The sequence below is a fragment of the Barbus barbus genome, assembly GCF_936440315.1.
Source record: "Barbus barbus genome assembly, chromosome: 13".
Taxonomy (NCBI): domain Eukaryota; kingdom Metazoa; phylum Chordata; class Actinopteri; order Cypriniformes; family Cyprinidae; genus Barbus; species Barbus barbus.
Window position 1 is genome coordinate 5749677 of NC_136741.1, and position 17506 is coordinate 5767182.

The 17506-nt window shown below is 35.1% G+C and overlaps 1 protein-coding gene across 1 annotated transcript in view; it reads right to left on the minus strand.

The window, feature by feature from the left end:
- LOC306879305 (tomoregulin-2-like) overlaps positions 1 to 17506 on the minus strand; it is a 59057-nt gene that overhangs the window by 25744 nt on the left and 15807 nt on the right. Inside the window, exons 3-4 of the mRNA XM_079432133.1 lie at positions 11614 to 11743; positions 3840 to 3866 (exon numbers count right to left, since the gene is read on the minus strand). Coding sequence (XP_079288259.1) covers positions 3840 to 3866; positions 11614 to 11743 — 157 coding nt within the window. The remainder of the gene's footprint in view (positions 1 to 3839; positions 3867 to 11613; positions 11744 to 17506) is intronic.

Here is a 17506-nt window from a genome sequence, read left to right on the forward strand (position 1 = left end):
TTGGATTTTGTATTCCCTTCATAAAAAAACCTTAATTTAAAAACTTCATGTTGTATTTACTTGTGTTATCTTTGATTAATATTAAAAATTTTTGATGATCTGAAACAAACAATGACAAACATGCAAAAAAAATAAAAAATCAGGAAGGGGCCAACACTTTTTCACACCACTGTATATGTGTGTCTGTGTGTATGTGTGTGTATATATATATATATATATATATATATATATATATAGTATATGTAAATATATATATATTAGGGGTGGCACGGTACACAGATGTCACGGTTCGGTACGTACCTTGGTTCGGGGGTCACGGTTCGAAACGATTTAGGTACAACAGAAAAAAAACAACAAATCTAGTATGCTCGGTTTCTTTTCATTTAATTTTGAACAGAGAGTAGTACATTAGTAATACTAAATATTATATTACATTATATATATATATATATATATATAATCTGCAGTACATATATACACACAAGGAATAAATTCTTGAAATATAATTGATTTAGTTAACAGATAAACAAGGGAAAAAACTGTTTGATTTCATTGTGAGTGTACACAAATAAAAGCAGACCTTTATACAGTGATGCATTATTAAGACGATAAGTGTTTAAAGTTGATTCTGCTGGTATAAGGAAACACAACAAATCAGCATTGCTAAAGTTGGTACTTTTTCAAAATAAAATACAAACATCAGTGCACCCGCCTCTGTGTCACCGTTGGAATGCGACTGAAGTACAAAGCCTATAATTTACATGATAAATAATAATTTATTTATTTATTTAGTCATTTAGCAGACACTTTTATCCAAAGCGACTTACAAATGAGGACATAAGAAGCAATCAAAACCAACAAAAGAGCAACAACGTGCAAGTGCTATTACAAGTCTTGGTTAGCCTAACGCAGTACAGATAATTATTATTAATATTGTTATTTTTTAATAAAAAGACATAGATAAAATAAAAAATAATTTAGTATTCAGATACGTTACATCGCAAATATGGAAATATTATGGAATATTTGGATTTGTGCCGAATGAGAGAGGTAGGATACACGTGCACAAAGCTCCATTTCACAAACAGTTGAGTGCACAAGCCTTTAAGTATACTCCTTTGTTAATCTATGTGAGAGACATGTTTAGAATCAGCACATGGTCACTGTTTAGTGGGCTTTGTTTTCAAGCGCGCAAATCACGGCATTCACTGTTGTTCTGCCGGTGGTTATCAAACAGCGTTGCATTGTTGCGGGCGCCCCCTTCTGGATTGGGGGTGAATTGCCTGTATTCGTTGTAAGGCTTCATGCACCGAAACGAGATGCCCGTACTGTGACGGTTTGGTACGAATACATGTACCGTGCCACCCCTAATATATATATTATATATATATACAGTCATGGCCAAAAATATCGGCACCCTTGGTAAATATGATCAAAGGCGGCTGTGAAAATTCATCTGCATTGTTAATCCTTTTGATCTTTTATTAAAAAAATTCACAAAAATCTAACCCTTCATTGGATAATAAGAATTTAAAATGGGGGGAAATATCATTATGAAATAAATGTTTTTCTCAAATACACGTTGGACACAATTATTGGCACCCCTACAAATTCTTATAAGTAAAATATCTCTGAAGTATATTCCGATTCATATTCACAATTTTGAGCACTCCAGGGTGATTATGAACATGAAATTATCCAGCCATGGCTTCCTGTTTCACAGAAATATAAATAGGAGGGAAAACAAAGCCCAAATTCCCTTAATCATCCATTACAATGAGAAAAAACAAAGAATATATTTCTGATGAGCAGCAAAAGATAATTGAGCTTCGCAAATAAGTGAAGTGGCTTTAAGAAAAGAGCTAGAGTAGTGAAAATTCCCATTTCCACCATCAGGGCAATAATTCAGAATTTCCAATCAACATAAAATTATACGAAACATGTGTCTATATCGTCCTAATGCATGGTGAAAAGGAGAGTTTGAGTGGCTAAAGACTCTCCAAGGACCACAGCTGGAGAATTGCAGAAAACAGTTGAGTCTCGGGGTCAGAAAACCTTTAAAAAAAAAATTGTCAAACAGCACCTACATCACCACATGTTGTTTGGGAGGGTTTCAAGAAACATTCTCCTCACTCATCCAAAAACAAACTCCAGGATATTCAGTTATCACACACGACTGGATCTTCAAATGGGACTGGCTTCTATGGTCAGATGAAACTAAAAAATGAGCTTTTTAGCAGCAAACACTCAAGATGGGTTTGGTGCACACGGGGATAAAAAGTACCCCATGTGTACAATGAAATATATTGCTGTATTTTTGATGTTGTGGGCCTACATTTCTGCTGGAGGTCCTGGACATCTTGTTTAGACACATGGCATCATGGATTCTATCAAAAACCAACAGATAAAAAATCTATAAGTGACTGACTCTGTTAGAAATCTTATAATGGGCCATGTTTGGATCTTCCAACTGTACAATAATCCAAACACAAACCTCAAAAACAACACAAAAATGGGTCACTGAGCACAAAACCAAGCTTCAGCTATGGCCATTCCAGTCCTCTGACCTGATCCCTGTAGAAAATGAGTGAGGTGAACTGAAGAGAAGAAGCACCGTCATGGAGCTGTGAATCTGAAGGATCTGGAGTGATTCTGGATGAAGGAATGGTCTCTGATCTCTTGTCAGGTGTTCTTTAACCTCATCAGGCATTATAGGAGAAGATTTAGAGCTATTAAACTGGCAAATGGAGGTTTCAAAAAGTATTGAATAAAAGGGTGCGGTTAATTGTGGCCAATGTGTATTAGAGAAAAACATTGATTTCATAATGATATTTCCCCTCATTTTAAAATCTTATTATCCAATGAAAGGTTAGATTTTCGTGATTTTATTTTTAATAAAAGATCAAAAGGATTAACAATGCAGATTCATTTTCACAGCCTTTGATCATATTTACCAAGGGTGCCGACATTTTTGGCCATGACTGTATATGTTTTGCAAGAAATAGTATTTCATTCTTTCTACTATTTTGCATTATATGTTACTTGCCATTACTTTGTAAATAATTGTCAAATTTACTAGCAATTTCTGAGTGATTTTTCTTTACAACAGTTTTATTCAGTGTTTGTTATTCCAAACATAGAGTTTACCGCATTTAAACTGTATCCCAGAACCCAATGTTCTAACTAGACCTTGAGGAATGAATCGGAACTAATATCAGGTGCCATTTTTAGCTGACTTTTTGTGTCTCATCATGACTTCCCCAAAAGAAGAATTTTTTTTACATTTAACTGGATTTAAAATGCTAAATGTTGCTTTCTGATATAAACATGCAACTTGGTAAGGTCATGTGACAACAATATAGTGAAATGCCTACTATTTCACTTATAATAGGACAGACTAGACTAAATACTAGACTAAATACTAGACTAAATACTAGGCCACTACATATTCCATTCCAATCATAGTCTCTCTCTCTCTCTCTGTCTCCATTCCTTGTTTCAAATTCATTCCTAGTTGATCAGTAGAACTTTCATATTTCAGATTAGATATATCATCCCTCACTTCAGAACATCTCTCCCTCTCTCTCTCTCTTGATCTTCCCATCACCCCATCTTGAATCTCTTTTTATTAGCCCTGCTCTAGAGTGAAATTCTTCATCCTGGATTCACTTCATAAGTACTGCTGGCATATTCACATCTATCAGGAGAGGCAGACAGAAGCTGCTGTCATCCGAACTTAGTTTGAGCATCTTGGTGTTCGGATGTGAACAGACAAAGCGAGATATGAGATCATTATTGTAATGTTCTGTATTAATTAGAGATGAGTTGAAAATACTCACCATCGTCCCCTGATCCAGAGCCAGCATCTGCAAAGCAGAAAACAGACGGTCAGGAACAAAAGCGTCATGTTCATTCAAATGGATTTAGTTCTATTTTTGAACCTATTCTAGATGCACCTTACAAACAAAAAGACTATGCATTTGATAATTAGATTGCACACTCATAGACACAAAATATGTTTGTCTACAGCACTGTGGCAAATCATCCATTCACACATCTAAAACCCCTTTGGCCAAACAAGTCGCTGCTTCTGCAGATTATTTGCATTAAATTGAAAATTCTGTCTTCATCTACCAAGCCTCACATTGTGTCGAACTTGCATGATTTATTTTTCTTGTGGAACACAAAATGAGTCTTATCAAAATTTCTGTTTTCCATTCAATAAAAATGCTTACTGATTACTGGCTGACAAGTTCAGTTACATTTTCACTTTATTAAAAGTAATTATAATGGGATTTGAACACTGGCCCTCTTTGCTCACTATAAAAAAACAAAAAAATAGTTAAAAAATAAATAAATGCTGTTGTTTAGTTAAGTGATAATCAAATAAACAGGTGCAATTTGATGCTAAAGGGATACTGCATCCAAAAATGAAAAATCTCTTCACAAATCGAACACGGCAGAAAGAAGGAAGCATATACTTCATGTAAAAATGTCACTTTATAGATCAGACAGTCACTGTAACTGGACAGTTCTTGGCCAGAAGAATCTTCAGATTTTTGCCTAGAATGTGGGCTGTCGTCTATGTCATTCAATTGTGCATGCTTAGATTAGAAATACATATTCATATCTAATACCATTTTCCTATCTTTATGGCTTTTTGCAGCATCCACACAGATGCCGAGGAGAACAACAGAAAGCGATCACAGATGTCATGCAAAATGAAAGTCAGCATGGCACGTGCAATTCTCTCTTAGCCCTATTTATACAAGGCATTTATGGAACACAAACGTGCACTGGAGGCTTCTAATTCTAGAACATTCCTGGGACGTAAACTGAGCTTTTATGAGCCCAATGGATTAAATCTGTAGAACTGAGAACTAGTGGGCGAAAGAAAAAGGGAAATGTATACATTAGAGTGGAAAGGGAGGGTGGAAAAGAGCTTGGCTGTCACCTCATTTCCCATTTTTAACACTTATAAATCTGCCCTTCGGCTGCATCTGTACCTCTCAAAATATAAATAATGGCGTTCTTGTGGTTTCATTTGAGGTGAAAACAAAAAGTAGCCCCAGATAACCCCACTTTCTCTCTCTCAAGTTCAAGGGCACAGCCGCTATGACTAGACTGTACCGTGCTCTCTCGCTCTCAGTCTTTCTCGCCATCCGCCCCTGGGCTTGACGGCAGCTTTGGGAAAATCTGACATTCATCAATTTGTTATGATGGAGAGGAGCAGCTTATAGCTCTGTGCCCTCCCATCAATCACCCCACCAATTATTCCCCGCCCAGAACAAATATAAATCTTCGTTTGAGATGGCCACAGGACGGTAAGGCCTTAATGTGTTATTCCTTTAATTCCAAACTGTGCCTCTCCTGCGTCTCTGCAAAAGTACTCTTCTTAATAAGCCTTTTTGTCTTGTTTTTTAGTAAAAGTATTTCAACCCCACTAAGTAAGGGATAATGTACAGTATAACAAAATAATTAATTTTAACAATAGAAATTATTCTATTAATAAAATGTATTCTAGAGATGGGAGACAAAAAAAATAATAATATAAAATAGATGGCCACCATTTAATTTTAATTAATGGAATCACACCTTAAAGAGCATAGAAAAATAAGCATACATGAATGGAGCCAATACAGCCACTGTTTTTTTTTTTTCTGTGATCATTCATGTAGAAAGCTTGGGGTCAGCGTTATATGTCACTGGCCAAGTTATTAGGTATCCCTGTTCAACTGCCCATTAACACAAATACCTAATCAGCCAATCACATGGCAGTATTTAGACATGTATGGTCAAAATGATCTGCTGTTTCAAACTGAGCATCAGAATTGGGAAAGAAAGGTGATTTAAGTGACTTTGGCTATGTTCACACTGCAGGAAGATGTGGCCCAAATCTTTTTCTTTTTTTTCTCTTATATGTACCTTAGTTATGTGTGACTCGTTTTTATTTCATGACAGTGTTAAGAGCACAAACCACATGGAATCTCATGTTTTCAATTTTGAGTTGGTCCACTTTAATATGTGAAATCCAATTTGGGTCAAATGTTTTGTAAGTCTGAACAGTCAAAACTGAATTCACATGACTTTTGCATCACTCTAGATCAACATTCATCATTATTCCGTTCTGATAGGAGATTTTACACACTGGTAGTATTTCGATCACTCTGTGAATATGTGACAAACAGTTGAGTAAGGAGTCAGTTGAGTGAAGAGACAGTGTGGTGATGTTTTACGGTTTATTACAGTGACAAGCAAAACTTAAGGAGTCATACAATAAATATTTAAAAACTTTGCACTCTTTCTCCACATCTTTGACCTCCTTATCACCTGCTCATGAATTCGCTGGCTTTCGAAGCACATCAGCATATAAATTAACACATTAATGCTAACTTAAGTGGCCTCCAAGTTTCCTTCCATATGACAGCGTGTTTCATGCCATCTTGTTATCATTCTTTTGTGCATGCTGTTCAGTTGAGGACCGTCATTTGTTCACACTGCAATCTGATATTGGCCATATTTAAAAATGACAATGTGAACAGCCATATAAAAATCAGATCTGAGAAAAAAAATGGAATTGAGCACTAATGCTTGCAGTGTGAACGTAGCCTTTGAACGTGACATGGTTGTTGGTGTCAGAGTGGCTGGTCTGTGTATTTCAGAAACTCACTGATCTACTGGGATTTTCACACACAACCATCTCTAAGATTACAGAGAATGATCGCAAAAGAGAAAATATCCAGTGAGAGGAAGTTTTATGGGCACAAATGCCTTGTTGATGCCAGAGTTCAGAAGAGAATGGCCAGACTGGTTCAAGCCGATGGAAAAGCAACAGTAACTCCGAAGTATGCAGAACAGCATCTCTGAACACAACACGTTGAACTTTGAAGCAAATGAGCTACAGCAGCAGAAGACCATGCAGAAGGCCACTCATGTCAGCTAAGAACAGTAAACTCTTAAATGTGCAGTCTAGTAGATAATGTGAGACAATCACGTTCAGCAGCATTTTCGTAGTGAAACTGTAGTTCACAGCATGCTTTGCATGGAACTTATTGAGTAAAAATGTTGAAATTAAGTACTATTTACTGTTTGAGAGGAATTAGAAAATGGAAAGCCATAATGGTGTTTAATGTTCAGTTATGTTGGGATTTGTTGGGACTGGTTGACCATTGTGGTGAAGGGTACAGTTAAGAAAAAAGAGCCAACAATTTGTTAGCTAGCCAGAACAATGTTGTAATTCAGTGATGTGATGCAAAACAGATGAACCTGAATAAATCAATCCTGTCAGGGAAGCATAGAAAATCACTTTGAGACACTTTTGCCTAATTGGGTCACATAAAAATAACTTCAATGCTTCATGTTACAGTTACGTGAACAAATTATGTTTGTGTCGATTCATGAGGAACTAATATACATGATTAAATCATGTAAATTAATTTCAAAAACAAGACAAAATAAAAGAACAGATTAAGCGAGCTATTTTGCAATGTCCTCTTCCTCAACCTTTCTAACTTTCTCATGTTCTCTTTCCCAAACTTCTGTGTCCCCTGCTGGGTCACAGGTAACACAAATAGTTAGCTATGCAGATGAGGCTGAGGTCATTCATATTCATGAGGCTGTGGTTTTAATGAGGGACTCAATTACAGGTTCATATTACTCTGAACCTGGGACGCTTCTGCTGTCTGAAATAGAAGAGAGAGACAGAGGCTGCATGTATTCAGCATCTCATTTCTTCATCTTCAATCCGTGTTTTCATTCTCCAGATCATTCCTTGTTCCCTTTGCTGATCAGCCCAATCCCCGCTGCAGTCATGATCTTCCATAATTAGCCAAATTATTTGTCTGGGTCTGTCCTTCTGGTATTACATTAGACTGTCTCTCTCTCTCTCTCTGCCCGTCTCTCTCTCTCTCAAACTGCTCTGTGGGGAGCGTCTAGATGTTCTGATGGATTACACTAATGATGACTTTTCCGATTCCATCTTCCTGCAGCGTTGCCCCTTCCCCGGCACACACACATATACACAGAGGGTCTGATTTATAACTACACTCCGCTATCTTTCTCTTCTTTACAAGCAATGGGTGATCAATTTGAGAGCAGTGTGACCTGTGTTTATTCTGTCTCCAAACACACACTCAGATTTGTGTACCCCCATATAGCACACACAATGATTTGTGGTCTGTGAGGAAATGTAGCCCACTTTACTTGACACTGATTACTGCCTTTGCCTCTGAACAACCCCGCATCTCTGCATCACACACAGACAAACACAGATGGCTGTTTTTCTACAATGGTGGGGACTCGTTTCATTTTTCACATTGCACTGTTTTTGCTAGATATGCTTGTAAAACTATTCACAAACATAAACATTACCTTCCCTGAAAAGTAGTTTGTTGTAAATATCTAACGTCCCCCATTTGAAATTGGAATTGTGGCCTGTTCGAAATCGCTTTAGTTCATTGTTGAAAATAGCCAATTTTTAATAGTTGCATTTAAATGTGTCCAACATTCTGCATTCTCTTTCCCCATTATAAATATTTAATGATCTTTAAAATTGCGAGACACAAAACAATAACATTTTTGGACTCTACAGCATGGCAGGAACGTAAATGATCTTACTTTATATTCTCAATTGTTACACAAATTGTAGTGTTGACTCATATAACCACATTACCCAAGGTATTGCAAAAAAATATTGCCGTAATATTGCCAAACGCTTATATATTTCAATATATTTTATAGAAACATTCCTTATTATTATCAGTGTTGAAAACAGTTGTACTGCTTAATATTTTTGTGGAAACTGTGATTCTATTTTCAGGAATTTTTTTATGAATAGAAAGATTTTAAAAATTGCATTTATTTTTTTGCTATTTTTATAAACTTTTGTTTTTTTAAATAAATGTAATAATTTCTTTTAAAAATGTTACTGACCTATAATTACAAACCAATAATTGATCTTAAACTACCATATAAATGATGCTTATCTTTGTGGACACACACTAAGCTAATTTATTCTTATATTAAAAAGCATATATTTTCTATAACCTACAACTACATCTGAATGTAAGCCTCATTGCACATATTTAGATATTTATTAATATATATTTATCTTTGTTCTGGATTGAATTAGACTTTTTCCTCATTTAACAAAATATGTCAAAAAGTGGGTTAATCTAGAGACAGAGGACAAAAAGAGGACATAGAAACTGGACAAAAATACTTTGTGTGTGTGTGTGTGTGTGTGTGTGTGTGTGCGAGTGTGTCCTCACAGGAAGTCACCTCTAATGAGTAGAAGTGGGTCTTTATGCATGTATATGAGAAAAACACAAAGAGGTGGAACAAAGTCATTTGCCATTATAGCAGTACACAAGACTGATCGTGATTCCCCTGAGCTTTTCTGAATAGGCCTAGTCTTCCTAAAGCTGTCTCTACACCTCAGATAATTGATCAGATAATGAAGAAAAGTCGAAAGAAAGAGACTGAAATGAGAGAGAAAAACAATGGATGAAGGAGGGAAACAAACAAGAATGGTTTCTGGTATTAAATGTTATTTAAAGATTCAATTTCAGCGAACATCAGAGTATCAGTATCTTCACCGGTGACTGCTGTCAGCGCTGTGCTGTTTCTCTTTCTCTCTAATATTGTACCAGCAGGTGAGATAGGCTGGAATTGGCTTCCATCACACTGTCAGAACGTCTATCAAACCTGCATCTAAACTGTCTCCCTAAGCAAAACAAATTGTAACCTGCATAAAATGTCTTTGCAGAAGTAAAAAAAAAAATTAAATCTACGTTTCATGCTTTTCATTAGCTTTCATTTAAATCCTTATGACTGTTTCACACCACACGCATTGTAACTGCAAAAGCAGGAGAGTGTTGAGTTTTCTTAATGTGTTTCTGCTGTATGTCATAGAAATATAATTTTCATTATCTCCATTAACATTCTGAGCCAACTGTGCCGTTCTGTATTTCACCCGACACCAGGTGCATTCGTCACTCTCAGAGTCATTAGGCGTTAGTGAATGATCGTTACTTTAGCTCATAATCACTGTTATTTCCTCCGCGGCGTGGCTACAAGTCAAGTCATTTAGATTGAACCCCGCTGGATGTTTCACTGTGGAATGTTGAGCCTCTGAGCATCGAGAGCATGTGGACATATCACTGCTCCCTGCTAATGGGAGTTTGCAGTTTAATTTATCTTTGAATTGTTTGCTACTCATAGGCAAAGTTCTAATGTCTATGTGTGAACATGGAGTGATTATGATTCTAACATTTTCGTTCTTTCTTTCTTTCTTTCTTTCTTTGACATACACATACATTTTTTACATTTCAAATTAGCTATGTAGTACAAAAATATATTTTTTATGAGTTAACTTATTCATAGATTAATGAATTTTGTTTTTAAATGGTTTAATATGAACAAATTTTACCTTATTGTAGTGTTATAAAAAGAATTAGATAACCAAAATCTTAATATTTTTATGAATTAACTTAAACCTAGATTAACATATTCTGTTAAAATATTGTTCTTCAACAATTGTTAACAAATTATACCTTATCCTAGGCAATGTTGGGGAAAGTTACGTTTAAAAGTAATGTATTCTATAAAAAAGTAACTAATTGCATTCCTTGGTTAATATTTACTGAAATTAATGCATCATTGGTACATTACTTTTGCATTACTTGCATATTATATATATATATATATATATATATATTTGGCAACTGTAAAGTCCCTTTCACACCAAAAGTGAAATTAATAAGCATTACTTATTTGAAAAAATAACTCAGATATACATACATATATATATACTGTGTGTGTATATATATACTGTATGTCAGCACAAGTTACTCAGATATATATAGGATTCAAACTCAGGACACCCATAACGCAAAGGCATTATATGTCGGCTCACTTGCCCACTAGGCTATTGGCGCCAACACTCAGATATTTTGTTGTAAATTTAAAAGTAACACGTTACTTTACTAGTTACTTAAAAAAGTAATCTGATTATGAAATTTGTGTTACTTGTAATGCGTTTCCCCAGCACTGATTGTAGTATTAGCAAATCATTAGAAAATAAACAAAGTCATAATCATTTTTTGTTGTTTAGTGAAGCTATCAAAACATCGTTAAAACAAGATCAATTTATTTGTAAATCAACACTATCATATACGTAAACACATGTTTTCAGAGAGTATATCTCAAATTAAATTCATTTTTCTTACAATTTATTCTGTATTTTCTACATATAGTTTAAGCGGTTAAATTTATGCTTTTAAACAAGAAAAATAAATGTTATAAAGCAATGAGGTAAAAAACATTATAAGGTTGTTTATATATTTTATAGATATTATCTATACTGAAATACAAGACAAACTATTCTGTTTTGTGCAATACTGACCCAGTTGTATGCAGAGATTTGAGATTTAACTTTGATTAATAAATGCTACTAAATTATTGTTCATTGTTAGTTCATGATATGTGATACAGAACCTTACTGTGAAGTGTTAATGATTTTTATAACTTCAGTTTAACAGGTGCCGTTGAGACGTTCAGCGGCACGCACGCACACACAGGAAGGACAGTCACTTCTACGACACAGGGACATACCGACAGGACAGGCGCCCTCTGACACCACCAACACCTCTGTTTGCAATTTACAGGCGTCTTTGCGCAGGAGACAATGGTTCTCATAGCTCTCGCCGTTAGATCCGCATACTGGAGCATAGTCACTGCTGCACTGTAAAAAGAGAAAGAGGCACAGGTGTCACAGATGCATGTTTCTGTAAATGTTTAATGGTCGGATCAGATGAGGACAAACTTTAATTACATCTGCATTCTGAAACACAAGACACCTGTTCAGGTGTACCTGCATGCAGGTAGTGAAGAGTGAAAGAATGGCTGCTATTACACCCGACCATGATCCTAGAGCACACACACACACACACAGAAGACCACTGGTGTCATTATGGCCAGCTGTGGTGTGGTGTCTGGAGGAAACAGGTTACCCAGAGGCAAGAACGCAGAAGGTGAACCGGTTTCACTCGTATATCAACCACACAGAAACAGATAGAGGTTATTTACATCAGCCATTAAACAAGAGGTCATCCATCTATCTGAATACACACAACGGACACACAGCAAACACACTGTAAAATCAGTGGAAACACACACGCACACCAAACAGAACTGCTGACTAACGGCCTGAGGGTAAAAGAGAGCAAAAGTGAGAAGGACAAAACAGAGACACAGAAGGGAGGGTGACTCTTTGAAAGTTTTAAATCTCTAGTGTGATTTATAAATCGCAGGCAGCCAGCCATAAATATCAGAGAAGGTGATTTAATGAATCAGAACACAGTGAATCTGTCTGAAATGTCCACTGATACTTATATCTTTGTTAATTCATGAATGTAAGATTTCATGTTTACACCAGTTAAGTGCATATGTAAAATAATTTATCTTAAACTATCAACATTTGCTTCGCTTTGTTTTGTGCTAAACCCCAAAATCACAACTATGCAGTATATTCAGTTTCCATCTTGATTGGACACTAGTGGCAGTAAAATGGCAACAACTTTTATTCCTTTTCACACAAATTATGATTATGGGGCAGATTATTGATTAATAAAGACTTTTTAATGCATTTTCATGCACAATAGTATGTTATGACCACAAAACACTTCTACCGTAGTGCATTATTTCTGAACTAATATATTTTGAGGTTTTCATCACATAATCTTCTCCATATGTATGGTATTTCTGATAAAGTAAACTTGCTCTGTAGTCCACCTGGTACAGCAGTGCACTTGTGAGAATGAGTCCTGTGAAACACGAGTAGCGACAAAAGAGCTCAAAGATTTGTAGAAGAAAACTAAAATGGCATGGATGCTTCAGCAAATGTGTTTTTATCTCACGTTTGCTTTTGTTAATACTATCAGTTAGGCTAATGTAGGGCGGTACGTTATCTTTAAATGCAACAGGGCATTAACCTTTTAGCAACATTTTATTCGAAACTGCCTTGATACATTCAATTAGATTCATGTTTATGTGTTTTAGACAAAACTAACCACAATTTTTGTGGCACTTTATTGCGCAATTCACTTTAAGAGGTTTGTGAAATATGCAAGAACCAATGTAATATAATTTTGCAGAAATAATTTTTACAATGATCCTGAGTTGACAAAGTTCCATCATGCTTTGCATTTCATTTATGGATTGGTATTGATTCAAAAATAATACAGAAACGACTATAATACAGTAAAAAGCATATTTTGTGTAGCTTTTATTTACAACTACTAACTTCAGCTGAACTATTATTATTAATATTCACTTTCATTTAGGAACGTAATTCTTGTAGTCAAATCCTTTAGTAAATGAAGTGCTTACTAAAAATGGCTCACTCAAAGATGATTTCATATTATTTCAAGTTTTTTCACAAATATCACAAATGTATTTGTTAATCTAGTAAATTCAGGTCTGTTTGTATTTGAGGATGTGTTTGACCTCTGACTTTTGGACCCCCACAATATATTTTCTTTTCATTTATGAAACTGTTTGAATTATTGCTGTTGGAATTACATGATTTGCTATGCAAATACCCATATACCTAAATCTCAGTTGTGTAATTTGATATAGATGCGTGAGTCAAAGGAAGTAAAAACAGTATAAATTAACAAAATATATGAGAAAGAGGAAAGACAAAAGATTTGCTGTTGGAGGCAAATACTACATGATTTCAACAGGTGTGTGTGGATATGTAGCAACTGCACTTAACTTGAACACACATGCACACACACACACACACACAAACAATCAGGCAAGTCAATCAGGCAAATATATGGATTTTCTAAAAGAAAACACATCATCTCAAACATTTATCTATATTAGTGGAAAAAGAGAGAGAGCTCCAACATGTGATGAGCAATTGACAGAATGGAGAAAAGAATGAAACACTGAGTAGAAAGCTGTAAAGAATTGAAAGGCTGAAATAAGAAAATGGATACTATAGCCGGTGAAAGATGAATAGAGAGGAAGGAAAGATGATATAACTGCTGTTTCCTCATACATCTTCAACCAGCAGCCGCTTTTTGACGAGGATATTAAAACATGTCATTAAGAGAAATTCTTTCTTCCTGTTCTTCCATTTACTGTAACTGCTCTCATCTATCTCTCATATCATTTTTCCTGCTCTGCAGAACTGCATCCCTCACTGTGTCCTCGCACCCAGAGCACAGCCACAACCAGACATCTTTTACCAACCAGTCTCGTTGTATGCATCATATACAGTACTGTATAAAGGAACAGCATTTATAATTATATAATTACTACAGGAACAGCAGAGTTGGGCAAAGCAGTAGCACTTTATAATAAGGGTTCATATGTTAACATTAGTTAACATGAACCAGCAATGAACATTTAGAATATGTCATATTTATTCAAATCAAATGTCAAATTGTCTGCTAACATTATCTAATGTACTCTGAACCAACATGAACAAACAATGAACAACTGTAATTTTATTAACCTACTTATTAGTCATATTAGGTAATGCATTAATAATGTTAACAGAAGATTTAGCTATAAAGGCCAATTCACACCGCACAGACAAACGGCAACAAACTCCAACAAACAAGTTGGCTGTTGGATTTAGAATCTGATGAAAAATAACTGTCATGTTCACACTGCACCAGCAGACACCGACCAACTCTATATCTATAAGCATGTTCTGTCGGGTGAAAACAAACTCCAACCAACGCCAACAGGGGTAACACACTGATCCAACAAACTCCAAACAGACTAGTTTGTTGGCGTTTGTCTTTGCGGTGTAAATTGGCCTTAAGTTAAATAAGAGAAATCTAGTTACACTATAAACATTTTAGTTTTTTTTTGTTTTTTTATTAAATATGAAATAATAAAAAGAGAGTTTTGGAGAGTAATTTGGTCTAAAACATTTTATTTGAATGCAAAATCATCTCCAGAAGTACAACTGAAGTATTGCCAGTTGCTGTGTGTGTGTGTGTGTGTGTGTGGGTGAGTGAGAGAGAGTGACTGAGTGTGTGTGTGCATGAGGATAGAAAGTGAATTGTAATAGTTTATATCACAATTTACTGTATAGTTTCAAGTGTTTCTGGAAATCCAACCCCTAAATATGTATATTTCAATGTATTATGTATTTTCTTGAATGATTTAAAAACGAAAGGGACTTCATCTCATCATCTTTTTTTATAAATCAAATTAGATCCAACTCATTAGATTCACTTTGTGAATGCAAATCAGATGATAAGATTATTAATAACTAATGAATGATAAGCTTGGCATCAGTGCCGAACAGCTTGACATTATGTAACACTTAAAAAACAGAAGACTCAACAGTAATACATTATGACTGAACGAGCAACATTAAACAGATGATATATTCACACTTGCACACCTGCATGTCAATTCTAGACATTCTAGAATTATATATGTTGTGTTCAAGTGACATTGGAAAGATCATATTTATGAGATAAATGACACCACAATGTTATAATTGCATGGGAAACTCATAATTTAATATACAGCATGAATTAAATAAAAACCATAAAGCAAAAACACATCTGATGTCATTTTGTGTTAGAGTTCAAAAACCTTGTGCTGCTGATCAGAGTGATTGAATGGACCTGATTTCGTATCGTTCCTTTTAGAGCTTGGCAGCCCAGCAGCTCCGACATTCTTCTAATATTTTCCTTTTGAAGAAAGTCATTTACACTTTAAAAAATCAGCCTACTTTAAAAAAATATAAGTTCAGTTGCTTTAAATTTTAAAGAATAGTCAAGTCATTTCCACTCATTTCAACTCCTTCCAGTTAATTTAAATGATATTAAACTGACAACTTCAAAGAATCAAGCTGAATCTTGTATAATTAAAAAAAAAGGTTAGTATAATTACAAGACTTTTATTTTGGTGAAGCATATTTCTTTAAAGAAAGCTGAATTTGTTGGAAACATTAACAGATTTTAGTGTATCACAGTGTTTTGTCAAAAAAAGTGTCAAACATGACTTGCATACAGGATGTTAACTCGTCTGTTTCATCGTAGGGCATCTGTTGAGAACATTAAATAAAGTGCAGTTCCTATGATTACCTAAAGGGATCACTGTACCTCCTAAATAAACGAGCACAAAACATGTCCTGTACCATTAAAATGATACTGCATGAAAACCGATTCTGATATACTGTAAGTCTCATACATTAGAGATGAGTATAGGAAGAAGTCCACATGCCTCCAGAGAAACTGCTGCATACAAACCATCACACACACATACACACACACACACACACACACACACACACATTGGGTTTCCATGTTTTATGGGTACATTCCATATAGACGTAATGGTTTTTATACTGTACAAACTGTGTTTTCTATCCCCTACCCTTAAACCTACCCCTCTCACACTTTCTGCATACTTAGATTTACAAAAAAGATCTTTCTGTATGATTTATAAGCTGTTGTCCTCAAAAATGTCCCCACAAGGTCATATTTACTGGTTTTCCTATCCTTGTGGGGACATTTGGTCCCTATAAAGTAGGGACTACCAGGTACACACACACACCTGTCAAATCATACACATTAACTGACTGAGATATGTTGGAAAAAAAGAATCATAAGAGAATGTTTGAATTAATCAGAACTCCTAGAAACAGCTAAAAAGGAGCGATGGAAAATGAGAGAAAGTGAGAGAGGAAGGAAAGGGGCAGGGCAGAAGTCGGTTAGCATGTTGCTGTGTGTGTGGCTCCTAATGGAAGCTATCGCTAGCATTATTGAGCTAAAGCACTCAGGCCTTCATATCGCTTCATTAGGACACTGCCAAGGTGATGGCCTCCGTCTGTTGTGTTGTGTGTGTGTGTGTGTGTGTGTGTGTGTGTTAGTGTATGCTTGAAGTACAGAGAGAGGTGGGCGGAAGAGAATATCAAACACAAAAAATTTCCAGCCATTCGTGTGTGAAAATGTGTGTTTGTGTTGTTTGTACTGTGGCTGTCAGGCCCCAAGTGACCATATATACAAGCAGGTGATAGAAGGGTCAGTGTGTCTAAGCATCTCTGATGCTCACACTTCTACACACACACACACACACACACACACACACACAAACAATAAACACTCCTGTATTTCTTTGTAATAGTAAAATGCTCATTTAATACATTCGTTATAATTTTGACCATTTTCCTCATTCCCTTTATATTATTTATACTTTTTAAATGGTTTATTTTTTTATTTATATACCATTTATAGTGTTATTCTATTTATACTATTATTATTTAATTTTATTAAATTTTTATAATTATATTACATTTTTATTCCTATTTTCCTTTTTTCTGAATAGTTGACTTTTATTTTATTGTATTTAATTTATTTATTTTAGCTATTAAAGACTTCAATATAAATGCCTTTTATGCTTGTGAAATGAGTAACAGTGTTTTTAACAGCCTTTATGTTTTTCCATATTAATTAATATTTATAAT